Source organism: Bos javanicus, chromosome 4 (genome assembly GCF_032452875.1).
Source record: "Bos javanicus breed banteng chromosome 4, ARS-OSU_banteng_1.0, whole genome shotgun sequence".
Taxonomy (NCBI): domain Eukaryota; kingdom Metazoa; phylum Chordata; class Mammalia; order Artiodactyla; family Bovidae; genus Bos; species Bos javanicus.
In genome coordinates, this window is record NC_083871.1 from 50253328 (window position 1) to 50281198 (window position 27871).

Sequence of the window (27871 nt, forward strand, 5' to 3'; positions counted from 1 at the left end):
CCTGGCAGCCCATCTCCACTGCGTGTTCTGGTTGAGCATCTCCAGAACTCTCCTTGTTATCTTATTAATAAATTATAGCAGTTTTTTTTTAGTTGGTCCATCCCCTGGTTCCTAGCCATATCATAATTTTTAGGTAGCAGGGAGACCCTAATACCATTAATTCCCAGTTTTAAGTGAGATAGAGGGACTGGTAGGATAAATCAAGTGCTGACAAAGGACTTTGTAAACAGTATGAGTTACTGTGAGAGTTTAAAGAGAAAATGATACTTAGCGGTTGGGGAGCAGGCTTGGGTGGGAAATGCTGGGCTCAAGATACCAGGTTGCATACCTGAATTTTTGAGCCATTTTTTAAAGTGTTGTGTGAAACACTATTAACATAGCTGGCACAGGAGGAGTCAGTGTCTGTTGGTGCTGTTGTACAGGTCAGGGTCTATTGCATCCAACTTTCAGAAGCAGTTGTTCAATACACATATAATAAGATAATTTAAGCACTTGGCAGGATAGGGGTGGAGTGAGGTGTGTCAATGTTGTTTTGCAAAGTTTGCAGCATTTTCTTTTTAATATTGGCCTGTGTTTATACTGATCATCAACCTAAGCAGGCAGCATGAAGTTGTGGGTTAGGGAACATATTTTTCTGGGATTCAGTTTTTACAGATCTTATTCTATAGACATGGCCTAACAGGTGCTGTGAACTTCCACCTGCCATTTTTAAAGTAGATTCAAAACCTAAAGGATCAAGGACACAAACTCTCATGTAGAATAAACAGTATATATAAATTTTTATAGCTGGGTATATGACTGCTATACTAAATATGAAAAGGTTAACTATCCCATCAAATACAGAGATTACCAGATTAAGATAAAAAATTAAAAAACTACCTAATGATAATTAATGCAGACAGGAATCATCAATGAAGTGCTAAATCCATTGTATGAATAATATATGGATTTTCCAATAGTGCCCTTTCAAATAATAAGGATAAATAAATAATAAGGATATTATTTACAAAGTGAAAATTGTTGCTTTTCAGTGGTGAAAACTGGGGGTTCCACTTTGACTATGTTATTATAATTTCCCAGTGATGGGAAAAACTGACATTGTGTACCTCCTACTGTGATGTTTCAAGAAGGATACAGCACCACTGATGTGATATTCCTATAGAGTATCATACCCAGAATGTAATAGGAAACTAGGGGGCCATTCCATAGTTTGAAACCTTCCAAAATGAGGACTGGCTTGGAGTGTTCAAAATATCAGTATCATGAAAGACAAGAAGGGCTGAGGCATTTGTTAGAGGTTGAAGGAAACTAGGGCTTAGGGCGACTGCATGCAATATATGATCCAAAATTAGGAAAAATTACTATAGATAGTGGTTTCCCCAGTGGCTCAGCAAATCTGAGCTCAAAGAATCTGCCTGCAACGCAGGAGATGTAGGTACTATCCCTGGGTTGGGGAGATCCCTTGGAGAAAGGCAAGGCAACTCAAGCCAGCATTCTTGCCTGGAGAATGCCATGGACAGAGGAGCCTCTCTGGCTATAGTCCATGGCGTTGCAAAGAGTCAGACATTACTAAAGCAATTTAGCATGCATGTATGCACTATAGACAGGACAGATTATAAAACTGCTGAAATTTGAATATGGATTGTTCATAAGATAATACTCTTATAACAGTGTAAACTTCCCTCGGGTATTTAGGAGGGTGAATGGTGAAAATATCTGCAGCCAATTCTTAAATGGTTAAATCAAAATACACACAAACACACACACACACCACACTCTTGAATGGGGTGGAGGGATAAGAGAGAAAGAACAAATGTGACAAAATGTTGACAGTTGATGAATCTAAAGTTCAGTATCTTGGCCTTAAAACTTTTCTGTCAATATACATTTTTTCAAAATAAAAAATTTTAAAAACTGTACTCATTTATATTCTGCTTCTTTGCTGTTGTTCAGTCACTCGGGTGTGTCCTTCACCATCTCCAGGAGCTTGCTCAAACTCATGTCCATCGAGTCGGTGATGCCGCCCAACCATCTTGTCCTATGTCATCCCTTTCTCCTTCTACCTTCAATCTTTCCCAGCATCAGGGTCTTTTCTAATGAGTCAGCTCTTCGCATCAGGTGGCCAAAGTATTGGAGCTTCACCTTCAGCATCAGTCCTTCCAATGAATGTTCAGGATTGATTTCCCTTAGGATTGACTGATTTGATCTCCTTGCTGTCCAAGGGACTCTCAAGAGTCTTCTCCAACACCACAGTTCAAAAGCATCAGTTCTTTGGCACTCAGCCTTCTTTATGGTCCAACTCTCAAATTCATACATGACTACTGGAAAAACTATAGCTTTGACTAGATGGACCTTTGTCAGCAAAGTAATGTCTCTGCTTTTTAATATGCTGTCTAGCTTGGTCACAGCTTTTCTTCCAAGGAGCAAGCATCTTTTAATTTCATGGCTGCAGTTACCATCTTCAGTGATTTTGGAGCCCCCCAAAATAAACTCTCTCACTGTTTCCATTGTGTCTCCACCTATTTGCCATGAAGTGATGGGACCAGATGTCATGATGTTAGTTTTTTAAATGTTGAGTTTTAAGCCAACTTTTTCACTCTCCTCTTTCACTTTCATCAAGAGGCTCTTTAGTTCCTCTTTGCTTTCTGCCATAAGGGTGGTGTGATCTGCATATCTGAGGTTATTGATGTTTCTCCTGGGAATCTTGATTCCAGCTTGTGCATTTCTCATGATGTACTCTGTATATAAGTTGAATAAGCAGGGTGACAATATATAGCCTTCATGCACTCCTTTCCCAATTTTGAACCAGTCTGTTGTTCCACGGCCAGTTCTAATTGTTGCTTCTTGACCTGCGTACAGGTTTCTCGGGAGGCAGGTACAGTGGTCTGGTATTTCCATCTCTTTAAGAATTTTCCAGTTTGTGGTGATCCACACAGCAAAAGGCTTTAATGTAGTCAATGAAGCAGAAGTAGATGTTCTTCTGGAATTCTCTTGCTTTTTCTATGATCCAACAGATTCTGGCAATTTGATCTCTGGTTCCTCTGCCTTTTCTAAATCCGCTTGAACATCTGGAAGTTCTCAGTTCACGTACTGTTGAAGACTTTGAGAATTTTGAGCATTGCTTTGCTGGCATGTGAGATGAGTGCAATTGTGTGGTAGTTTGAGTGTTCTTTGGCATTGCCTTTCTTTGGGATTGGAATGAAAACTGACCTTTTCCAGTCTTGTGGCCACTGCTGAGTTTTCCAAATTTGCTGGTATATTGAGTGCAGCACTTTCACAGCATCCTCTTTTAGGATTTGAAATGGCTCAGCTGGAATTCCATCACCTCCACTAGCTTTGTTTGTAGTGTTGCTTCCAAAGGCCCACTTGACTTTATACTCCAGGATGTTTGGCTCTAGGTGAGTGATCACACCATCATGGTTATCCGCATCATTAAGAACTTTTCTCTATAGTTCTTGTGTGTATTCTTGCCATCTCTTATTAATATCTTCTGCTTCTGTTAGGTCCACACCGTTTCTGTCCTTTATTGTGCCCATCTTTGCATGAAAATGTTCCCTTGGTATCTAATTTTCTTCACAAGATCTCTAGTCTTTCCCATTCTATTGTTTTCCTCTATTTCTTTGCATTGATCACTGAAGGAGGCTTTCTTATCTCTCCTTGCTATTCTTTGGAATTCCGCAGTCAGATGGGTATATCCTTTCTTTTCTCCTTTCCCTTTCACTTCTCTTTTTTTCTCAGCTATTTGTAAGGCCACCTCAGACAACCATTTTGCCTTTTTACATTTTTTGTTCTTGGGGATGGTTTTGATCACTGCCTCATATACAATATTTACGAACCTCTGCCGTTAGTTCCTCAGGCACTCTATCAGATCTAATCCCCTGAATATATTTGTCACTTCTACTGTATAATCATAAGGGATTTGATTTAGGTCATATCTGAATGGCTTAGTGGTTTTCCCTACTTTCTTCAATTTAAGTGTGAATTTTGCAATAAGGAGTTCATGATCTGAGCCACAGTCAGCTCCTGGTCTTGTTTTTGCTGAGTGTATTTGGTTTTTCTGATCACATGGGTCACAGCCTTGTCTAACTCGATGAAACTATGAGCCATGCCATGTAGAGCCACCGAAGATGGATGGATCATGGTGGAGAGTTCTGACAAAACGTGGTCCACTGGAGAACATAATGGCAAACCATTTCAGCATTCTTGCCTGAGAACCACATGAACAGTATGAAAAGGCAGAAAGATATGACACTGAAAGATGAACTCTGCAGGTTGTTAGGTGCCCAATATTCTACTGGAGAAGGGAGAAGAAATAGCTCCAGAAGGACTGAAGAGGCTGAGCCAAAGTGGAAACAATGCCCAGTTGTGGATATGTCTGGTGATAAAAGTAAAGTCCGATGCTGTAAAGAACAAGACTGCATAGGAACTTGGAATGTTAGGTCCATGAATCAAGGTAAATTGGAAGTGGTCAAATGGGAGATGGCAAGAGTAAACATTGACAGTTTAGGGATCAGTGAACTAAAATGGACTGGAATGGGCGAATTTAATTCAAATGACCGTTATATCTACAACTGTGGGCAAGAATCCCTTAGAAGAAATGGAGTAGCCCTCATAATCAACAAAAGAACCTGAAATGCAGTAGTCGGGTGCAATCTCAAAAACGACAGGACGATCTCTGTTCATTTCCAAGGCAAACCATTCAGTATCGCAGTAATCTAAATCTATATTCTGCTTAGAAGAGACAAAGAAAAATAAAAAAATTAAGAGATGGCAACAAAATAGCCAGAAAAAATAATTAGAATTGAATATTAAAAGTGTTAAACTTGATAAAGAAGGACATGATGTAAAAGAAAACATTTGTGAAGAAGATATAGTGGTTAAAAAATTTATTCCTGAAACCACACAGATGACATAATAAAAATATAAGTATTAGATAATAAGGAGAACTGGATAAAAGTAACATTATGGTCATAGATCTCAATACAAAGCAGACAAAAGAGCAAGGATATATAGGAATGGCAAATATATATTCCATAATTGTGTATAATAAATGATCTAAAATATATGAAATATGAACATGTATAACCTTAAATCCCACAAGTAAATTTGCTTTGTTTACAAAGAAAACCTAAACACATTTTTAAAAATTAAAATCTTACCACATACATTTCCTGATTATAATCCAATAAAGTTGGAAATAAATAATTAATAAATTTCAAATAGAAAGCATCTTACCTATTTGAAAACATGAAATGTGCTCCTAAATTAGCCTAGATTCAAAGACAAGATTATAAGGAAAATTAGAAACTATCTGGATTGCTTTACATAGAGGAAAGAAAAAAAATTTTTTAAACATACATTATTTTGGTGTCTTTAATATACTCATGAAATCAAACATATGTGATTTCATGTAATTGATTTTGTGTTGGGTCAATAAAAATGGAATTAAATGCATATTCTTTGAGGTAATAGAGATGTAACTTATCTTTATGTGAAGTTCCATATTCATTTGTTTTATTTGTGAGGATATATTATCAGTTTTAATTTTCAGGCATGATTATTAAACTTCAGTTTATAATTATGTTTTGGATTTCAACAGTTTACAACAATATCTGGAAATACAACAAATATCTCAGTTTTGTGATGTTGAAGAGAATATAACTAATACTAAGTTTATTGATGTCTTAATCCCTGATTTTAAAAAAATTAGAGGCATAAAATTTGAAAAGATATTGGCATTACTTCGACCAGCCCTCGCTAATGAAAGAACAGGTAAGAAATAAAGTATAAATTGTTTAACTACATTGTGCATATGATTTGAATAATTATATTAAAATATATTAGTTTAAAATTTAACATTCAAGAAAAAACACTTGAAGTAAGAAATTTAATTGACACTAATTTACTAATTTCTCAATAAAAAGAATAAAACAATTTTATAGTTAAAAAGTTCAGAAAGTGCTTTCTAACCTAGGAATTTGTTAGGGTAGATTTAACATACAAGAATTGTTATTGTATATAATTATTATTATAGTTATTATAATAAAGATTAGAAGTATTCATGTCTGAAATGCCTAAGTTCAACACTTAGGTAAACCTCTTATTAATAGTGTGATTTGGAAAAAATGTACTTTACCAAATCTTTCTTCTGAGAAAACATAAAGTGCCTAACACTTAAAACGTGCTAGCTATTTTTAACCTCACATAATAGAGTATTATGTGAATAGAATATTGGCAGAGCCAGAACAGAAACTATAAAGTAACACTGTTAATTCTTTTTTATATCCAGTGTATGGAAATAAATTGATACTTGTATGTTGACCTCATATTCTCTGACTTGCTAAACTACTTAGTTCTAGGAGCTTTTTGACATCATTTCCTTGAGAATTTCTGTTACTAGGGTTTCTAAGGGCTTTTCAGGTGGCACGAGTGGTTAAGAACCTGCCTGCCAAAGCAGGACACATAAGAGAGGAGCGTCGGGAAGATCCCATGGAGTAGGGCAAGGCAACCCACTCCAGTCTTCTTGCCTGCAGAATCCCGTGGACAGAGGAGCCTGGCAGGCTACAGTTCATAAGGTCACAAAGAGTAGGACATGACTGAAGTGACTTAGCACAGCACAGCACAGGGTTTCTGAACATCAGACCTACTTACCTTTTGGGCTAGGTAATTGTTGACGGTGCTGCGTCACGAGCATTGGAAACTGTTCAGCAACATCTTTGGCCTTTGCTCATTTCATGTCAGTAGCATCCCCTCAACTCCTAGTTGTGAAAATCAAAACACATCTCCAAACATTGTTAAATGCACTTTGAAGGATTGAGAACCACTGAGGTAGACAATAATATCTAAAAATTGAGACAGTTTTGCCTCTTTCTTTTTAATACGTACACTTTTTATTTCTTTTGCTTGCCTTATTGGACTGGCTGGAACTTCCTGCATGATGTTGAATAATAAGCGAGATGAGAGTACACAAGTTACCTTGCTCCTGATCTTACAGTGAAAGCATTAAGTCTTTTACCATTAAGTGTCATGTTAGCTTTGTATGCCCTTTATTTAGATTAAGGAAATTCTCACCTACTCCTAGTTTGGGGAGGTATTTTTTTTTAAATCATGAATGGATGTTACAGTTTCCCAAAAAATTTTTCCTGTATCTACTGATATTTTTTCCTTGAGTTTAACAATATGGCAATTATTTTGATTTTTAAATATTTAACCAGCCTTGCATTCTCCAGATAAACTATACTTGGTTGTTGTTTATTGTCTTTTACTGTCCTTTTTAACATATTGCTGGGTTTGAATTTTCAATATTTTGTTGGGGACTTTCTTGTAATGTCTTTATCTGGTTTTGGTATTAGGGTAATGGGTAAATGCAGATTTCATAAAATGAGATGAAAGGTAGTCACTGTTTTATGGAAGAGATGGTGTAGAATTGATATTGCATCTTTTTAAAATCTTTACTGGAATTTACCAGTGAAGCTCCCTGGGCCTAGAGTTCTCATCTTTGGAAAGTTTCATTTGGCTTTTTAAACCTTGAACAATATGTATATGTTTTTTAGATAAATAGACTTTATATTTTAGAATAGTTGTTGATTTACAGAAAAATTAAGAAAGATAGTACAGTGTTCCCATATGCCTACCCCCATAATAGTTTCTTCTAGTAATATTTTATTGTAATACATTCTTATAACTAGTGAACCAGTATCAACACACTGTTATTAACTAAACTTCATAGTTGATGTTAAGGTTTGCTCTTTGTGTTGCACATTCTGTGGGTTGTGATAAATTCAGTGTCATGTGTCCCTTGTACAGTATCATACATGGTAGAACCACTGCCCTAAAAATCCCTGTTCTTCTCCTATTTATCCATCTCCCCCTCCCAACCCCTGTTGTAATCTGACCTTTTTACTGTCTCTGTAGTTTTGCATGTTCCAGAATGCCATAGAGTTGAAATCATAGTGATAAATTTCTCTTATATAACTATATACACTTAAGTTTCCTTTGTGTCTTTTTGTGGCTTAAATAGCTTACTTCTTTATAGCTGAGTAACATTATATTGTATGAATATACCAGCATATGTCTAGTTACTTATTAGAGGACATCTTCGTTGCGTTCAGTTTTTGGCTATTAGGAGTAAAGCTGCTATAGGCAGCTTTATTATGAGCATGTAACATTGGTGATAAGGATACCCCTGATGTATTGAGTCACTAGGGTTTTAGGTTTAATTTTCTACACAATATAATCTTTATCCTACCAGCACAACAACCTGCTGCCAAACGCATCTCAGTTCAGTTCAGTCACTCAGTCACGTCTGACGCTTTGTGATCTCAAGGACCGCAGCACACAAGGCTTCCCTGTCCATCACCAGCTCCCGGAGCTTGCTCAAACTCATGACCATTGAGTCAGTGATGCCGTCCAACCATCTCATCCTCTGTTGTCCTCTTCTCCTTCTGCCTTAAATCTTTCCCAGCATCAGGGTCTTTTCCAGCAAGTCAGTTCTTCGCATCAGGTGGTCAAAATATTGGAGTTTCAGCTTCAGCATCAGTCTTTCCAATGAATATTCAGGATTGATTTCCTTTACGATGGACTGGTTTCATCTCCTTGCAGTCCAAGGGACCCTTAAAAGTCTTATCCAACACTACAGTTCAAAAGCATCAATTTTTCAGCACTCAGCTTTCTTTATAGTCCAACTCTCACATCCATACATGACTACTGGAAAAACCATAGCTTTTTTGGACTTTTTTAGTAAAGTAATATCTCTGCTTTTTAATATGCTGTCTAGGTTGGTCATAGCTTTTCTTCCTAGGAGCAAGCATCTTTTAATTTCATGGCTGCAGTCACCATGTGCAGTGATTTTGAAGCCCAAGAAAATAAACTCTCTCACTGTTTCCATTGTGTCCCCATCTATTTGCCATGAAGTGATGGGACCGGATGCCATGATCTTAGTTTTCTGAATGTTGAGTTTTAAGCCAACTTTTTAACTCTCCTCTTTCACTTTCATCAAGAGGCTCTTTAGTTCCTCTTCACTTTCTGCCATAAGCATGGTATAATCTTCGTATCTGAGGTTATTAATGTTTCTCCTGGGAATCTTGATTCCAGATTGTGTTTCATCCAGCCCGGCATTTTGCATGATGTACTCTGCATACAAGTTGAATAAGCAAGGTGACAATATACAGCCTTGATGCACTCTTTTCCCAATTTGGAACCAGTCCATTGTTCCATGTCTGGTTCTAATTGTTGCTTCTTGACCTGCAAACAGGTTTCTCAGGAGGCAGGTAAGGTGGTCTGTTATCCCCATCTCTTGAAGAATTTTCCACAGTTTGCTGTGATATACACAGTCAAAGGCTTTGGCATAATTAATAAAGCAGAAGTAGAGGTTTTTCTGAAATTCTCTTGCTTTTTCTATGATCCAGCAGATGTTGGCAACTTGATCTCTGGTTCCTCTGCCTTTTCTAAATCCATCTTGAACATCTAGAAGTTCCCAGTTCATGTACTGTTGAAGCCTGTACATGTACTGCTGAAGCAAAATACATCTAATTGATAATAACAGCTGAGTGTGGAAAGCGCTATGATAAGAGATGCCTCACTGGATATCAAATAGGATATGCAGCCCATAATTAAGTGGAAAGATAAGTATGGCTTAATTAACCAGGGACAGTTGCATAATACTTATGGAAGAAGCACCGTTTATGCAGAGACTAAAAAGTCAAGTTTGAATTAGCCAGGAAAAGGAGAATCTTGAGTAGTTTCAGTGTAGTGCTTGCCACAAAAGTCAGTCTCAAAACTGGGGTGAGAGATTATATACAGAGAAGTCAGAACAACTCAGAATTAAAGAAGTAATATTTGACAGATTTGTAAATGTTATTTTGAGATTGGAAAAATCTGACTGTAGATTAATGCTCATGGGAAGGAACCAACCAGTTGAAGTTACAAGAAAGAGAGAAAAGATTAGGACAGGCCAAGGTCACTGAGAGTCAGGAGGAAATAGTTTCTGTAGCAGATGTATAGGATTGGGCTGAGAAGAGATTTTTTTCTATGTAGCAAGAGAGAAAGAGGGCTGGATAGACACAGACCCAGTTTATAGGTTTGTGGCAGGAAGTTGAGAGGTTTGTCTTCCGTTACTTGGTTTCTCTGTAAATAAGAAGCAATGTTATTGGCTGAGAGGAGAAGAGGCAACCCTGGTGTGGACATGATCCATCAAAGGCCAGCCCTTTTCTTGATCTATGTATGCCATTTCTACCTGCTTTCCTGAGTGTTCCACACTCGAAAATGTCCCTTATTTTCTGGCAAAAAATCACTTTCTCCCTTGTTACCGAGTTTTCCCTGTTAGCTCAAAAACATGGTCCAACATAATAATAAACAAAATTCAATGAAATAAAAACAAACCCAGAAATACCGCCTTGGATCCTCCGCCCCCTCAGCTGACACCCCATTTCTCTACTTCTCTGCAATGGACACTTCTCAAGGAGTTGTCTGTGCTCAGTGAATCGCCTTCTTGACCCTCACCCACTCCTGAAGCCCCTCCAATTGAGCTTCTGTCAGAAGTACCCTAGTCAAGTTCACCAATGACCTCCAAATTGCCAAATCTGACTTTCAAATGGCCTGCATTCTGTTCATAGTGCTTAGCAGTATTTAGCAGTTTCTGCTTCCACACTGGTCACCTGGTTTGGATTGCCCCTAAAATCCTGACTCTTGTTCCTGGGAAACAAATACAATTTTTTCAGTTTTTCTGAGCAAAGCAAATCTACCTCCAACCAAGTTGCAAAGATCTCACCTTCTACTCAATAATTTGTTGAAATAATTTTTCCCAAACAAATACAGTTTTCTCCTACAAAGAATTTTGGTAATAGCTGTTAATGTCATAACATATTGCTATTGTGATATGCAAACCATACTGACATTTAAGGATGGCATAAAGGTGTTAATTGAAAAGGGGGGAAAACAAAATTTGAAGTTTGTTAGTCTGTTATCACTATCCCTCTCCCTGTTGCTTGACTCTAGCCTCAGTTTTTGATTATTTTGTGTTTACTATGTTTGCCATTTGGTAGCAAATGGTAATTCATCACTCTTTAAATAAGTGTTGACCTTTATTGATATTTAATGTTCTGGGTCATCTCAAGAAATTCTAAAGCAAAGTTTGTGTGGATTATTTAACTTGAAGAAAACAGACATCTTCACCATATTCTTATGAATTTTCAAGAAATACAATGTACCTCTTTTCAACTCATCTATTACATCTTTTATTGAGATATAATAGTTTTCTTCATTATAGTTCTTGTTATCTTATTTTTCAAGTAAATATGGGAATATATGTAATGTTCTTTGCTCTAAAGTATTCACTCAATAAAAGATAAGCTGTTCATTGTTGTTGTTTTAGTGCCAGCTCTTTCTTTTCAGCATTATTCCTAGTTTTTAAGCCCATAGTGAACGACACTTCCCCCCAAAACTTATTTTCTATGTAAGAAAGATAGTGGCTTCTGTAAATGTTTACTTACTGACTCCCTTACTGAATTATGTTATTTAATACTATTAACCTTTTAAAAATACTCCTGAATTTTCCAAACAGCTTATATGCAAACACTGTTATCCATTTTGTTCAATTTTGTTATTTTTATGTATGGCTTAGTACTTCCAGAATAACTATTAAATAATTAAAGGCCAGTATGATAACATTTTGTCTTTGTTCTACCCCTGACTGCTTTTAATGCCTCCAGTGATTTCAATTATGATGCTTGCTTTAGCTTTTAGGCAAAAATATCTATACTCTAAAATATTTCTATCTGCCACATGGCACAAAAAGATTTTGAATGTAATCCAATAACATGTCTTTTGATGGCATATTTTGAAATTTATATTTTGTTTATAAACAGGTGTACAGTGGATATATTTAGAATTTTTCTTATATAAACTAGTTTTCATGCTTTTCACAGTCCTTAGGTCCATTAATTTCCCACTTTTTACTCAACTATATTTCATCTTTCAGTTATCTAGAGCCTATATTTAAGCACATTAAAAAAAGATATGTACCTAGTTATTTTGTTTTCTGAAAGTGAAAATCGCTCAGTCATGTCTGACTCTTTGTGACCCCGTGGACTTTACAGTCCTTGGAATTCTCCAGGCCAGAATACTGGAGTGAGGAGCCTTTCTCTTCTCCAGGGGATCTTCCCAACCCAGGGATCAAACCCAGGTCTCCTGCATTGCAGGTGGATTCTTTACCAGCTGAGCCACAAGGGAAGCCCAAGAATACTGGAGTGGGTAGCCTATCCCTTCTCCAGCGGATCTTCCCAACTCAGGAATCAAACTGGGGTCTCCTGCTCTGCAGGCGGATTTTTTTACCAACTGAGCTATCAGGGAAACCCAACTCTAGAACCCTAACATATCTGAGAATGTCAGTATATCACCTTTATGTATGAAATAAAACTTATCTGACTGTACACATTTTAAAAAATAAATCCCCCATTCTCAGATCTATAGATTTTGTTTCACTGAAGAACTGGAAATGGCATCATAAATTTGACATGTTAAGAATACTGTTCACCTTAAATTAAAAATCGAATAATCTATTTTTGTAAACTTAAATTTCATATGAGAATGAAATACATTCTATGTCCTTATGATAATATAGTCTGTACTGTGTGTATAATCAATACCTAGCACTTTAAAACTTATGTGACTTTTTATTTAGAGGATGTTTTGAATAAAATTCAAGATGAAGGCTTCAAAATACTGCTGCAAAGACAGATAGTATTATCAGAAGAAGAAGCAAAAACACTGTGCAAAGAATATGAAAATAAAGATTATTTTGGAAATGTTATAGAAAACATGACCAGGTAAAATAGAATTCAGGTTGAGAAAGCACAGGTTGATTTATGTTTGAATCATTTAGCCTTTTTTTAACCCTGCTTTCTGTTCAAGTTGCCAAACCTCTCAATTCTGTAAAGATGTGCTGAGTCTACTTCTTTGCCAATATTACTTCTATTTTGATTGCCTGCTCAACTGTGTGTCTTCTGTGGTCCCCCCAGAATGTTATCAGAGCAATGCAAGTTCCCAGTGAAGCCTCTGGAGTCTAGTTGAGTTGAATAGCCAGTTTGTGCAGCATCATCAAGTCCAAGTAGACAGCTATGACTGACTCTCAAGGGTTTTGGTAGTCCTAAAGATCACTAGTCCGAGGAGATGAATGGGATGCTAGAAACCTGTCAGGTTTCTAGCAGAATAAATGAAACAGCAGCCAGACCAGAAAGCCAGCAAGCGTGTACAATATAAATCAGCAGGGGCATGGGGACAATACCTGTATTGTCCGTAGACCACTCGGTCAGAACCAAGGCCCTTCTTTTCCCTTCCTTTCTCTGCTTCCTTTCTTTGATGAATATACTCCTGAGAGTACCCAACAGAAATTAATTTCATACTCTTAGTAAAAAGGGCTATTTTACTATTTTCGTCTAACAAATTCACTTGCATTATTTATGTCTATAATTAGCTACAAACCATAGTTTCATTAACTTTTTTTTTTTTCTTTTCTAACAGTGGTCCATCACTAGCCCTTGTTTTAGTAAGAGAAAATGGCTTAGGACACTGGAAACAGTTAATTGGACCAAGCAATGTTGAAGAAGCCAAAGAATATTTTCCAGAGTGGTATGATTCAGATTTTTTCATGGGAGCCATTTTGATTTCCTTTTGAATATCGGGTACAGAAACTACAGCTCTCATCCAAAGTAGGTTCTCAGGAATGCTCCTTTTGCTGGGTAAGGAGTGGGCTATTTATGACTGAAAGCCCAGCCCAGTGCCAACCTGAATATGGCCAAGGCTTTGCAAGAGAAGGTTGTAAGCTGCTTCATTTGGGGCTGAAAATAAGCTACCCAGCCAGAAGTCCGTATCTTGGCAGAAATATCTGCCCCATGCACTGTTTAGGAGAAATTCTTTTGAGAAGGGCATGATAGTCCTGTAGGTTATTTAATTGATATAGGAGTTTTAAGACAATGATGACTAACTTAATATATAGTCTACAATATGGTGGGAACATTTACAAAGTAATTTACTGATGAGTCTTAGAATTTTGTAATCAGCTCAAAACCTGGCATGTTACCTGTTACCTAGTTCAGTTCAGTCGCTCAGTCGTGTCTGACTCTTTGCGATCCCATGAACTGCAGCACGCCAGGCCTCCCTGTCCATCAACAACCCCCGGAGTCCACTCAAACCCATGCCAATTGAGTCGGTGATGCCATCCAACCATCTCATCCTCTGTCATCCCCTTCTCCTCCTGCCCTCAATATTTCCCAGTATCAGGGTCTTTTCCAGTGAGTCAGTTCTTTGCATCATGTGGCCAAGTATTGGAGTTTGAGCTTCAACATCAGTCCTTCCAATGAACATCCAGGACTGATCTCCTTTAGGATGAACTGGTTGGATCTCCTTGCAGTCCAAGGGACTCTCAAGAGTCTTCTCCAACACCACAGTTCAAAAGCATCAATTCTTTGGTGCTCAGCTTTCTTTATAGTCCAACTCTCACATCCATACATGACTACTGGAAAAACCATAGCCTAGACTAGACGGACCTTTGTTGACAAAGTAATGTCTCTGCTTTTTAATATGCTGTCTAGTACCTGTTACCTAGAGGCACTTTAAAAAATATTTTTTGATCTTAGCTGCTGGGCTTGGTCTCAGCCGAGGGAAGGAGATAGCATCTCATTCATCTCTGTTCCTGGCATGTAGCTGATGGAAACAAACTGACTTGCAATTCACCTAAATTCTTTGTGCTAATTTCAGAGTAGGATTGAATTCAGGGGAAGAAAAGCCCTCCTTCAAGTGAGCAAGAATAAAGATGCTTTGTCAAACTCAGGAAACGTTTGCATCCATGCTACCACAATAAATAACAGGACTTATGAGACATCATGTATATAGAGTTGAAGTGTTTTCTTTGGGGTATAAGATCTTGAGTTGGACTTGTCCTGAAGGAGGCATTTTATACTCTTTTGACCCTCCTTTCTTATGTCTTTGTTCCTGTGCCAGGAAATTACCGTAAAGGATAACATGGCTTGGACACTCTTTATGTGGTATGAGCAGGGTGCCATAGAACCTCTTAATGAAATGTAGCAGAATGCAATACATGGCATCAGAGAGAAGAATCCTTATCAATACCTGGCCTATACAAAGCAGAGACATTACTTTGCCAACAAAGGTTCATCTAGTCTAGGCTATGGTTTTTCCTGTGGTCATGTATGAATGTGAGAGTTGGACTGTGAAGAAGGCTGAGCACCGAAGAATTGATGCTTTTGAACTGTGGTGTTGGAGAAGACTCTTGAGAGTCCCTTGGACTGCAAGGTGATCCAACCAGTCCATTCTAAAGGAGATCAGCCCTGGGATTTCTTTGGAAGGAATAATGCTAAAGCTGAAACTCCAGTACTTTGGCCACCTCATGCGAAGAGTTGACTCACTGGAAAAGACTCTGCTGCTGGGAGGGATTGGGGGCAGGAGGAGAAGGGGACGACAGAGGATGAGATGGCTGGATGGCATCACTGACTCAATGGACATGAGTCTGAGTGAACTCTGGGAGTTGGTGATGGACAGGGAGGCCTGGCGTGCTGCGATTCATGGGGTCGCAAAGAGTCGGACACGACTGAGCGACTGATCTGATCTGATCTGATACATGTAGGCACACTCTTCTAGAAATTCTGGCTCCAAATGTGGAGGCTACATACCAGCACAGAGACATTTTCTCCAGGTGAAGGCACTCAGTACTGCCCCTCTTCTCCCTATTATTATAGTGAGAATTTAAATCCTAAGCCCTTATGATCCCTAATGTTGCCACAAGTTCACAATGACTCTTAGCCATTATTTTTGATTGCCTCCTTTTCTAAATTGCCTTAGAAATAACTCCTGAACTTGGGCATCAGACTCCTTACTCTCCATTGCTTAATCTGAAATATGGCCACTTGCATACAAGAGAAACATAGCAATCCTTCTCTGCTATCCTTACACGCAAATACACACACACACACAGACACTTTTTCCAAATACCATGTCTAACAGCCTAATAGAGGCTTGTAGTTCTCTGCATTGAATGGATTCAGTTCTGGTGATGTATCATTCATTGTACAAATCTCCCTGACAATCACAGGCTCTTAGTCTACAAATATCTTAAAATCAGAGATGTGAGAGCAGCCAAGGGCTGAATGGGAAGGTCACGTTAGATAAGGAAATCTGAAATGGTCACTGAAAAAATTAGAGAGATTTTACCAGCTGAGCCACAAGGGAAACTCAGAGATAAGAAAGGGGTCTTAAAACTTAGGACAGAAAGCCAAGTTTCCAGTGATGTCAGTCTGTTAACAGGAAGGGAGATTATTTGCTGTGGCTGGATTTTGTGGGTTGCTTGCTCAGGGCTATGTTTAAAGGGCAGAAAATCAATGAGCAATGAACATCACTTCTACTGAAATATAAATAGATAAGCAGAGGGACAGAAAGAAAAGGGTGCAACTGGAAAACACTGAGGAATAACGGTTGACTTTGGAGATATGTATTCATCTATCATACAAAAACAGAACTGGAAGAAACTACCCAGGCAGGGCTTGTCCATTAACATCAGTGTCACTCCTGCCTTGTTCCACAAAGCCGTTTGGTATGCTTCTCTTTCACTGATGCTTTCCTTCCCTGGAGGGTTCCCCTGCCATGTCTCCTGGATTCAGCGTTTATAATCTGGTATCTTTGGAATAGGTCAAATGCCATCTCTAGTGCTTGATATTATTTAGTGATTAAAGAAGGAGAAGGAATTTACTGACAGCTTAATATGTCCCATAAATTTCAAACACATCATCAGATTACATCTTCAAAGACTCCTTCCAAAACAGGGTTTATTATCATATTCATATTTGAGACAACTGAAGCACAGACAAGGAAAATAGTTGATCAGTATCATGTAGCTAGCAAGTGATACCACCAGAATTCTATATTCTGTTCTTTTCCACTGCACCAGGGTGTTCATTCCATCTTTGACAGTTGTCAATATCCATTATCATGATTACTGAAATGTTCAACTCCTTTCTCCCTAATGACTGTTACCTCCTTAAAGGTAATAGCATGCCCCAAGCCATTCTGCAGTTACTTCCTTTTGTAGAATGCAAATATGAAGTTTTACATTGTGTTATGTTATTTTATATGTTATAACAGTTTTTGACTTGACTTATTTTTCAAAGTTTATGCGCACAATTTGCAATAGAAGGTTTGCCTATCAACCAGTTGTACGGAAGCGATTCACTAGAAGCTGCTGAAAGGGAAATACAACATTTCTTTCCTCCTCAACACACTGTGGCACTGATTAAACCTCATGTAACACAGGAACAAAGAGGTAAATATATAAAGATAGAACCAATGTATACGTTTTTCTTCAACTTCTGTGGAATTTTGCAAAGTAAAGTTGAAAGAATAAAGCAATGAGCACCTTCATTATCAGGCGGTAGTGCTCCAAGTTTAGGCTGTGAGAGATTTTGACCAGACTTCCTTTATTTAATCACCTTAATGGTGCCCTGCCAGTTCAGTGAGAAGAGTTCAGGTTGGCTGTCTCCTCCAATCTATATCTAGAAGTTCTATATCCAAGAAGTTCCTTGGCATTTGCAATGTGGAGATGAAAACATGTCTTCACTTTTGGCATAGAAACAGATTTCCTCATTTATAGACCACTAGACATTTCAGGTGGTTTCTGGAAAGATGGATCCCAGAAACCGAACATCTACATTAACATATTGAAGTTCTTCTGAATGTCCCTCTGGTGCCTTTTCAGTTTAGTTTAGCACAGTTTTGGTTTTTTGAAACCACTGTATGCAAGTGATACTATGACCTTCCTTAGTTATTCAATCGGAGAAGGCAATGGCACCCCACTCCAATATTCTTGCCTGGAAAATCCCATGGGCAGAGGAGCCTGGTGGGCTGCAGTCCATGGGGTCTCGAAGAGTCAGACACAACTGAGCGACTTTATTTTCACTTTTTACTTTCATGCGTTGGAGAAGGAAATGGCAACCTATTCCAGTGCCCTTGCCTGGAGAATCCCAGGGACGGGGAGCCTGGTGGGCTGCCGTCTATGGGGTCGCACAGAGTCGGACACGACTGAAGTGACTTAGCAGTAGCAGCAGCAGTTATTCAATCTACTTAAATACAGAACAAAAATGGAGGCAATATGCAAGACTATCAAATATCTGTTTTCCCTAGAGGATATCATGAAAATTATTAAAGAGACTGGATTTGATATAACACAGATGAAAGAAACACTCCTAATTGAAGAGGAAGCAGAGAAAATTTATTTTAAAATAAAAAGAAAAGCGTTTTATAAAGATGTCTTGGATGTTTTAGCTGAGTAAGTTTCTGATATATAAAAGTTCTTTGCATTGTAAACATAGTAACTGTTTGTTATAGAAACTTTGAAAAATACAAAAAATTCATTAAAATATTTTATCCAATCTAATTCATGAGAAAAGCACCCTGGTAATATTTGGAGTTCATGTTTATTCTAATTCCTTTTTTTCTTCTCTGTTTTCTCTTTCTTTGTTTCTTTAGTTCTTCACATTAAATATAGAGGCTATCTACTTTTAAATGTCTGCTTTGCCAACATGTTTGATCTTTGCCTTAGTTTCCTTATCCATAAAATGGGGATGTTAATAGGACCTACCTCATTGGCACTGTTGTGAAGGCTAAATAATTGATACATTGAAAGTAACTGGAATAGTGCCTAACATGTATCCCTAAAATTAAAAAAAAAAAAAATTCTTCTAGAACAAAAATCCTGTTGAAAGGGACTTCCCTGGTGGTCCAGTGATTAAGACTCTGTGCTTCCACTGCAGAGGGCATGGGTTCAATCCCTGGTGAGATAACAAAGACCTAGCAAGCCATGCAACATGGCCAAAAAAAAAAAAAACAGAAAAACAAATCCCAGTAAACCTATTGGGTGAGGGAGAAGTTAAAATTTTTTTAAAAAAGCAGAAAAATCACACTGATGAGGACAAAGAATAAAGATGAGCTCTCTGGATGAAGCTGTGGCGTTCTGTCTTTAGCTGTGTATTCAGTCTCTACAGTTATCAATAGTCCAAGTCTTCTGAAAGCATTCTTATTTGCAGGGGTACATCTTTGGTCATGATTCTGACCAAGTGGAATGCTGTTTCAGACTGGAGACGATTGATGGGTCCCACAGACCCAGAGGAAGCAAGACTACTGTCCCCAGATTCTATTCGAGCCCAATTTGGAAAAAATATTTTGAAAAATGCTGTCCATGGAGCATCTAATATGGAGGAGGCAATGGAGACGATTAGTAGAATGTTTGAAGACTTTGTTCCTGAGAACCTTGAGGAAAACTAAAGTACAGTACCTCTTGAATTATTATTATATCTCCTTATTACAGTGGCTAGACCTAGGACAAGGCTGGTCCATAGAGACCAGAGTTCTCCCCATACTCCTGAATCAACTTTATTTCCTGCCAGACACACTCTGCAGGTCTGTAGCAGCCTGGAAGCCTTGTAGATGCCAGGGACCTGAGAGACAGTAGGGCAAGTGAGACATCTGTGGATTTGCCAGCCTTGGTTTTAAACCTATGGGTTAGCAAGCCCTGGTCTCCAGCTGTGTCTGTGCCATCTGCTATGACTCAGTCTCATCAGTCTCTCTCCTTTCTTCCCCTCCACTTCTTTACTCTGAGTGGTCAAAGTCTCATTCAGAAGCCTCAACTCTATCCTTTAAGTGTCTGGAAACTTGGAGCCTATTAACTACCTGTGGGTACTATATGACCATGGAATAGAATAGAATATTAGAAAGTATAGAATAAAAGGCAATCAGTTCTATTCTTTGGCAAAGAGGTGCTTATTGGGGAGAGGCAGTTACATAAAATGTATGTGAATTGAGTCTTGCTTAGTTGCTGATTGAAAGCTTTTCCATCTTGGACAATATGGGAGATAAGAGTGTAAGACAGATAATTTCCCCCATAAAACCTACTTTCTTTCTTTAGTTTCAAAGAGAAGGCTCACAAATGTACACCCATGTGGCTCTGGTTGCTGACTTGAATGTGGAGTACAGTCCCCACCTGGACAAGCCAAACTGAGAATCAGCCTCCAGAGCATAATGAAGCAGCAATGTGAAATGGAGCAATTCCTTCACACCCAACCAGTTCCTCAGGGAGAGATGAGCAAGCACATTGATTCCTAATATTATTGATAAGCTATGATTTCTCTAGATATAAGAATGTTTTATTAATAGATTATGCATAGAAATAAAGGTAAATTCTGGCATAGTGCAGCTCATTTCATTAGTCTAGCTCAGTTATAGACCAAAGCATGATGGTACAACCCTTGACCACTTATGTTGGAAAAATAGGTATTGTATATCTGCTTGAACTGTGGGTTCTTAGTTAATACAAAACTATGGGTTCTTGGTTAATAAATAATAATTAAGGTTACCTTCAGGGAAATACAAATATGATGAGGAGGCAAAATCACAGAAACAATGTCTGATTATAACTACTATCTATACATTATTAAGCATGTCAGTGATGAGTGCCTGTGGAGCAGGTGGTGAGTAGAATTACATTCTGTTTATAGTGTCTATTAGAAATATAGTGTAGATCTAATGTCAACATACCTCCCCCCCTTTTGTGATGAGGGAAACATTATGAATAATATAGGGGATTTTTAATTAGTGTATATTTCAGTGCTGAATTGATAGGTGTGTGTTTGATGGGTAGGAACTGGAGAAGGTAATGGATCAAATAGATCTTGAAAAATGGGTAGGATTTCCAAAATCAGAGGTAAAGAAGCAAGAAAGGAGTTTTAAAAACACACACACACACACACACACACACATACACGGGCTTCCTTGGTGGCTCAATTGGTAAAGAATCCACCTGCAATGCAGGAGACTGGGTTTAATCCCTGGGTTGGGAAGATACCCTGGAGAAGGAAATGGCAACCCACTCTGGTATTCTTGCCTGGGAAATCCCATGGACATAGGAGCCTGGTAGGCTGCAGTCCATAGACTCACAAGAGTTGGACATGGCTTAGTGACTAAAGCACGACTGCCACTACACACATATATTCACATTTTGCTGGTTTCTGTCTTATGCTGTCACTATATCATAACTCTCAGGGGGCTAGTATTGTGGGTATGTTTCAGACATTCAAGAATCATTTGTTTGGCTCTTGTTGGACACTGTTGCAGGGCTGTATATACACAGTGCTTGTCCTAAAGGAGCTTAAGACTCTAAAGGCTGGAGATGGAAAATTAATATGTGTTCTAGGATTCTTAGAGGTAAGCACAGAGTGAGCAGATGCATATATGTGACACAGAGGGAAAAAGAGATTGAAGTTATCCAGAGAGAAGGCACTGCAATAATCAAAGTGGAAGTTGACAGCAACACAAAATTATGTGGAAATGTGAGTTAGTGACAAGTGAAATAATCAGAGAATTTTTAGAAAGCTGCATTGTACCCACAAGACTTGATAACTGGCTATAGTTCTACCGCATTACAGTTGAATTGTCAAAAGCCAAAAAAAAAAAAAAAAGACTGAAATTAGAGAGCAATAAGAGAAAAGCACTTGTTATGTACATGGAATCCACAATAATAGCTGATTCTCATCAGAAATCATGGAGGCCAGAAGGCAATAGGATAACACATTTAAAATACTGAAAGAAAAAAAAAAAATCAACCAAGAAGCCTATACCTAGCAAAACTATCCTTCTAAGACATTCCTAGTTAAAAAAAAAAAAAACAAACAAGGAATTTATTACTACTAAATCTGCTCCACAAGAAATGCTAGAGAGGGTACTTCAAACTGAAATGAAAGGTCACTAGACAGTGACTCACACATGAAGAAATAAAGAACACTGGTAAAAATGTAAAAGCCAGTATTACTGTACTTTTGGTTTCTAACTCTTTTTGCCCCTCTATGGTATCAACATATAAAAAAGATGATAAAATAATGATTATAAATATATATTAATGGGTACACAGTGTACAAATATGCAGTATGTGCCAACAATAATATAAAAGGGGAGAGACAGAAAACTTTAGGAGAAAAGTATATATTATTAAAATAAAGACTGGTGGTATATTCCATTATATACTATTGAAATTGGTATTCTTCACAGTAGGTTGTTATAAGTTGTTTTTTGTTTTGCTTTTGTTAGGAGTTTTAGAATGTTAATTGCAATTTCTGAGGAACCACTGAGAAGTTTTATAAACTACTAGGAAAAAGAGGGAAGCAAAATGGTGTGCTAAACATAAAAAGTCAACCAATTGAAAAAGAGACAGTAAAGGAAGAACTGAGGAAGAAAAGCACACAGGACATACAGAAAACAGATAATTAAATGGCAGACATAAGTCCTTCCTAATCAGTAACTACCTTAAATGCACATGGGTGAAAGTGAAAGTATTACTTGCTCGTCGTGTCCGACTCTTTGTGACCCCACGGACTGTAGCCCGCCAGGCTCCTCTGTCCATGGGATTCTCCAGGCAAGAATATTGGATTGGGTTGCCATTCCTTCTCCAGGGGGTCATCCTGACCCAGGGATTGAACATGGGTCTCCTGCATTGCAAGTAGATTCTTTACCATTTGAGCCACTAGGGAAGTAAAATGAAAGTGAAAGTCACTCAGTCGTGTCTGACTCTTTGTGACCCCATGGACTATACAGTCCATGGAATTCTCCAGGCCAGAACACTGGAGTGGGTAGCCTTTCCCTTCTCCAGGGGATCTTCCCAACACAGGAATCAAACCCAGGTTTCCTGCATGGCGGGTGGATTCTTTGCAAGCTGACCCACTAGGGAAGCATGGAGTAAGTTCTCCCAATTTAAATGTACATGGAGTAAGTTCTCCAATTTAAACGTGGAGAATAACAGAATGGATTAAAGCATGTGATCCATTAATATGTTATCTTCAAGAGACTCACTTTCAATCCAAAAACACAAAAAGCTTGAAGATGGAATAGAATATTCCATGCTAATAGTAACTAAAATAAAGCTACGGTGCCTATATTATAATCAGAAAATTATATTTGACATCAAAGAAGTTTATGCAAAAGACAGTAAAGGACATTAGATATTGAAAAAGATTCAATTTATCAATAAATTACAATTATAAACATATGCACAATAACAAAAAAGAATTCCAAAATACATGAAGCAAACTTTGACAGAAGAGAGAAATAAGTTCCACAGTAATAGTTGGAGACTTCAATGGAACTCTTTCATAATAATAATGGATAGAACAAGACAGAAGATCAGCAAGGAAATGGAGGACTTCAGCAATACTATAGTCCAATTAGACCTAAATGACACACTGTTATCAGGACTGGTCCAGGACTCTAGTATCATTAAAGCCAAACTCTTAATAACCAGCAGATGGCATGCTTCACTCAGTTGTACATAGTTGTTCAAAGATTTTAAAAGCAAGACATAGGGACAGGCTATTTTTTTCAGGTTGTAGAATTAAGTTTAAGTAGTCAGAAATATAATAATCAATGTCCAAAGAGATATATTCAGTTAAATTTTAGTTTATGTTGGTGTTGGTCTTGAGGGGTTTGAACTTAGTAAAGTGGTATGCAGCAGCATGAGGCAGGCATCTGGGGGCTGGGGTTGGTGGTATCTGGGAGTATATTCTTCCCCAGAGGAAGAAAGGTTAGAAAAGACTAGAAAATTGTCAGGGCTCCAGCTCACTGGATCTTGAATCTTAGCTGGACTTTAGGCAGCAGATGCATGTCATTGGCCACTGTGGCTGAGGTAATCGGTGCATATACCTTGAAGCAGTGGGCTGAGATATGTAAACAAGATGAGAAGCGCATGATGGTGGGGCCATGGGTCCAAACTAGCTCGGCAGGCAATGGTGTGTCTGTGAGGGAAGGAAGCACCTCTAACCTGACAGCCAGACAGAGCCGGGGATGAGTCTCATCTTCATGAACTATACAGTACAGAATAATCTCCAGCCTCTGGTACTGGATCAGTCATGCACCTTGACCTTGAAGCCAGAGTTTCCTTCATTGCCCTCTAACCTGACAGAGCCGGGGATGAGTCTCATCTTCATGAACTATGCAGTACAGAATAATCTCCAGCCTCTGGCACTGGATCAGTCATGCACCTTGACCTTGAAGCCAGAGTTTCCTTCATTGCCCTACTTAGCCCTTGTAGCCTGTTTCTAACATAGGAGACCTGAAGCATTGTTGATTAGAGGCTACTACCTTCCAGGATACCCTCCCTGGATCCTGTTCCTTGTAAGCAGATGCTTTGCAGAAAATGGACCAGTTCCCTAAAATGTGCTCTGCTCTATTCTATGGCCCTCTCCTTGGAGTCTCTTGGCCCTGAGACACCAAGAGTTGATCTGTTGCTAATGATGCTTGCCTGTACAGTGTTCGAACTTGCTCACCCCTTGGAAGTTACTCTGGGAGACCTCCAAAGCCAGTTCTTTTTTCAATGCTTTTAAGAAAGAAGAAAGTTTACTAAGCAATGGTTTATGTGATTTTCAGCTGCTAAAATATTTCAATGACATAATAAATACTTGAAATTATTAGATGACTAAATGGTTAATGAATTTTAAAAATCCTTCTGTTTGATTCAACAACAACATTTGAGAGATCCCTTGATACCATGATGAAACTTTATTCATAATACCATGTTTTGCTTAACCTCAGTGTTCTGAACCTCATACTGTTATTCATGTTATTACAATTTTGTGAGATTTGGGATCGGCCCTCTGGCTATGAGTCTTCTCTCTTATCTAAATGTAGTTGCTGATCAAGTATGCTCCTTTTCCCTCTAAAATATATCACTTATGTGATTTAAATTTGCCATTACAAAATGGTTCTCATCTAGATATTACAGCTGCATGTTAGAACTATCTAGTTATAAAACTACTCTCATACAAATATTGCAACTAGATATATTAGACTTATGCCTATACTGCCTGAAGTTGTAAAGGCAAAATTACACACCATAGAGATTCTTACTGCCATTGACGTCCTTTCAAAAAAGGTTTCCTTACATGCTAGTAGAAACAGACCTCTCTTAGATAGAAGAGTAAATAATGTAAGATATGTAGGATATGAAGGCAGAACTGTCCCTGGGAGACAAGGGAGTCCCTGATGGCTGACTTGGGTCAAGGTTCCCAGTAGTCTTGACAAGCCTTCCTTAGACATTGAAGCAGCCTGGAGTGTTTCTTCCCCAACTTTCTGTCCATCTTCCTTCTGTCTCAGCTCTCCCAGCCTTATTCAACTCCCTCCTTACTCTTTTTCACAGGTGTTTCCTCTAAAAGGATCCATATTTGATTGAATTCCATTTTGGTGCCTGCCTCTCTGAGTACCCAGACTAACACACATGTAATCAATAAAAGTTTTCATGTCTACCTGGCTTGCTGCTACTGCTGTTGCTAAGTCGCTTCAGTTGTGTCCGACTCTGTGCTACTCCATAGATGGCAGCCCACCAGGCTCCGCTGTCCCTGGGATTCTCCAGGCAAGGATACTGAAGTGGGTTGCCATTTCCTTCTCCAATGCATGAAAGTGAAAAGTGAAAGTGAAGTCGCTTACTCGTGTCCGACTCTTAGCGACCCCGTGGACTGCAGCCTACCAGGCTTCTCTGTCCATGGGATTTTCCAGGCAAGAGTAGTGGAGTAGGTTGGCATTGCCTTCCCTGCTACCTGGCTTAAATCCATACTATATTTCATCACCCTCTTTCTCTCTCTGGTAATATGTTTGTGCATGCATGCTAAGTCACTTGAGTCATGTCCAACTCTGTGTGACCCTATGGACTGTAGCCTCCCAGTCTCCTCTGTCCATGAGATTCTCCAGACAAGACTACTAGAGGGGGTTGCCAAGCTCTCCTCCAGGGGATCTTCCCACACACGGATGAAACCTGCATCTTGTATGTCTCCTGCATTGGCAGGTAGGTTCTTTATTACTAGTGCTACCTGGGAAGGCCTAATATGTTTACAGTATTTTCTAATTATAAAAGCAACACATGTTCATTAGACAGAGTACAAGGAAGCATTTATGGCTTGTACTCTTCTGTGCCACATTTTTTTTTCCTGGTTCTGAGAACTCAGTAACAGTAGGAAATTATATGTGACATGAAAATCTGTCCTCCCCTCATGCCTGGGGAACCACATTCAGAAGTCCATTCTCACAAGTTATTGACAAAATAAACTAGTCATTCATTGCCCAGCTGCCTGGAGTGTGGAGAATGTTGTCAGTTGAGGGCTCATAGATGAAAAGAGACATCAAGTTTGCAGCTCAAATTTATGTTATAAGAAGGTGAAGACAATCTTAGTGAGGAGCTGGAAAATCACTTTGATACACCTATGGGCCAAACATTCTGCAGGATGACTGACAATAGGATCAAGAACTTTCCTGGCTGGGCATCCTCCTCAGTCCAGCAATGTCCCTTAAATGAACTTATCCTCCAGGACTAACTAAGGATGTGCACGGATATTAGCTATCAAGCTGTTTGAGTTATTCAGTACATACAGTTAAATCTCTAATAACATGAAGGTCTAAGTGATGCTCACCATTGAATACCTCATGGCCACTATAAATAAGCCGGCCTGGGTTTTAGTGATGTGAGAGCTAATTCAAATAAAGGGCTGAGTGAAGAAGGCAGGTTATGAAACAGTATAACCTGTATAATAGGTTTTGTTTTTTATCATATAAATGCACAGAGGGAGACTGCAAACTGCGAGAGGAGTGACTGTCAGGAAGTGGAAATTTGGACACAGACCTACCCATAGGAACAGTGTGTGACTACCAAAGCACAGATAGGAGTTATCCTGCCTCAAGCCAAGGAATGCTCAGGACTGCTGGCAACCTGCAGAAGCTAGGGAAAAGGATTTGGTAACCAAACTGATGGATGCTGAAGGAATTGGAAGTTTTCTGAAGGAAGTAGCTACAAGGTGGTGGAATCGAGGGACCCTGGGTTTGCCTCTTCTCATGAACACACCCAGACTGCAACTAACTACCAGACAATCATCAATAACAAAGACTGGACCCTACCCCAAATGATATTCTACATCCAAAGAGAAAAACCCAACAAGAGGCAGGAAAGGTGCACCGTTATACAATCAAACCCCATCCCCCCCAGGTGAGCGATTTACCTCTCATAAGTATTTAGGTGGAAACAATATTTTAAGGGAGAAAAATTTGTGGCTCTCACACAAAACCCACTTCCACACTTGTTATATTACTCTCAGTGTGGGCTGATGTTCATTTTCAACTTTTTTATAACAAACAGTGATTATCAATTAAAGTAATTAATGTACCTTATTAAGTTGTGATATGCAGTATATGATTTCAGTTAAATATTCAAAGGAAACAGTGTTTAAAGTTGTCAAGCCATTTCCAAACTCTCGTTACGTCATTTTGCACTTAAAAAAAAGTTTTGCAGGGAGTTTTTTCATTTCCGTTGAGAGTTCTAACTCCCCTCCCCACCCTCCAAATTCCTACTATGCTAAGGAGGTAATCTAGGGTATCAATGGCTTTTCATGGACTTTCCTAGATTTCTTTAGATGCTATCCTAAATACCTGTCTGGTTTTCCTTAAGGGCCAGAGTGGTTTGTTTTTTAGACAGAAACACACATGGAGTATTTTATTGATACCTCTGTGTGGGTGTTTATATTGGATTCCTTCAGCTCTATTGCTGTGGGGTAACAGGATACAGATGAAGTTACACTTTCAGGAGGAGATGGGTGCCCATGCCAGCACTCTCATTAACGCTGTTTCTTCACTCTGCCCTGGCTTACCCACACACCTCACCTCTGTGTCCCAAAGCCTACAGAGATGAAATTAAATTATCTGTTTAATCATTGTGTGTGAATGCAACATGTAACTTACCCCTACTCTGAGAAGCAGCAACAATGGTACATCTAAAGGAGATTTTACTCTT

The 27871-nt window shown here is 38.6% G+C and overlaps 1 protein-coding gene across 4 annotated transcripts in view; it reads left to right on the forward strand.

Moving 5' to 3' along the window:
• The window catches only part of NME8 (NME/NM23 family member 8), a 48855-nt gene extending 21599 nt beyond the window's left edge, over positions 1-27256 (forward strand). For 2 of the 4 annotated variants that reach the window (XM_061414013.1, XM_061414015.1), the window contains 7 exons: positions 5600-5772; positions 12680-12824; positions 13519-13626; positions 17178-17329; positions 18187-18331; positions 19089-19327; positions 26652-27256. In XM_061414013.1, coding sequence (XP_061269997.1) covers positions 5600-5772; positions 12680-12824; positions 13519-13626; positions 17178-17329; positions 18187-18331; positions 19089-19326 — 961 coding nt within the window. In that variant the 3' untranslated portion in view covers position 19327; positions 26652-27256. Of the gene's footprint in view, positions 1-5599; positions 5773-12679; positions 12825-13518; positions 13627-17177; positions 17330-18186; positions 18332-19088; positions 19328-19966; positions 20593-25237; positions 25880-26651 lie in introns of those variants that run through there. The other 2 variants (XR_009735890.1, XM_061414014.1) reach the window with 2 other exon arrangements.
• The last annotated feature ends 615 nt before the right edge of the window (positions 27257-27871 follow it).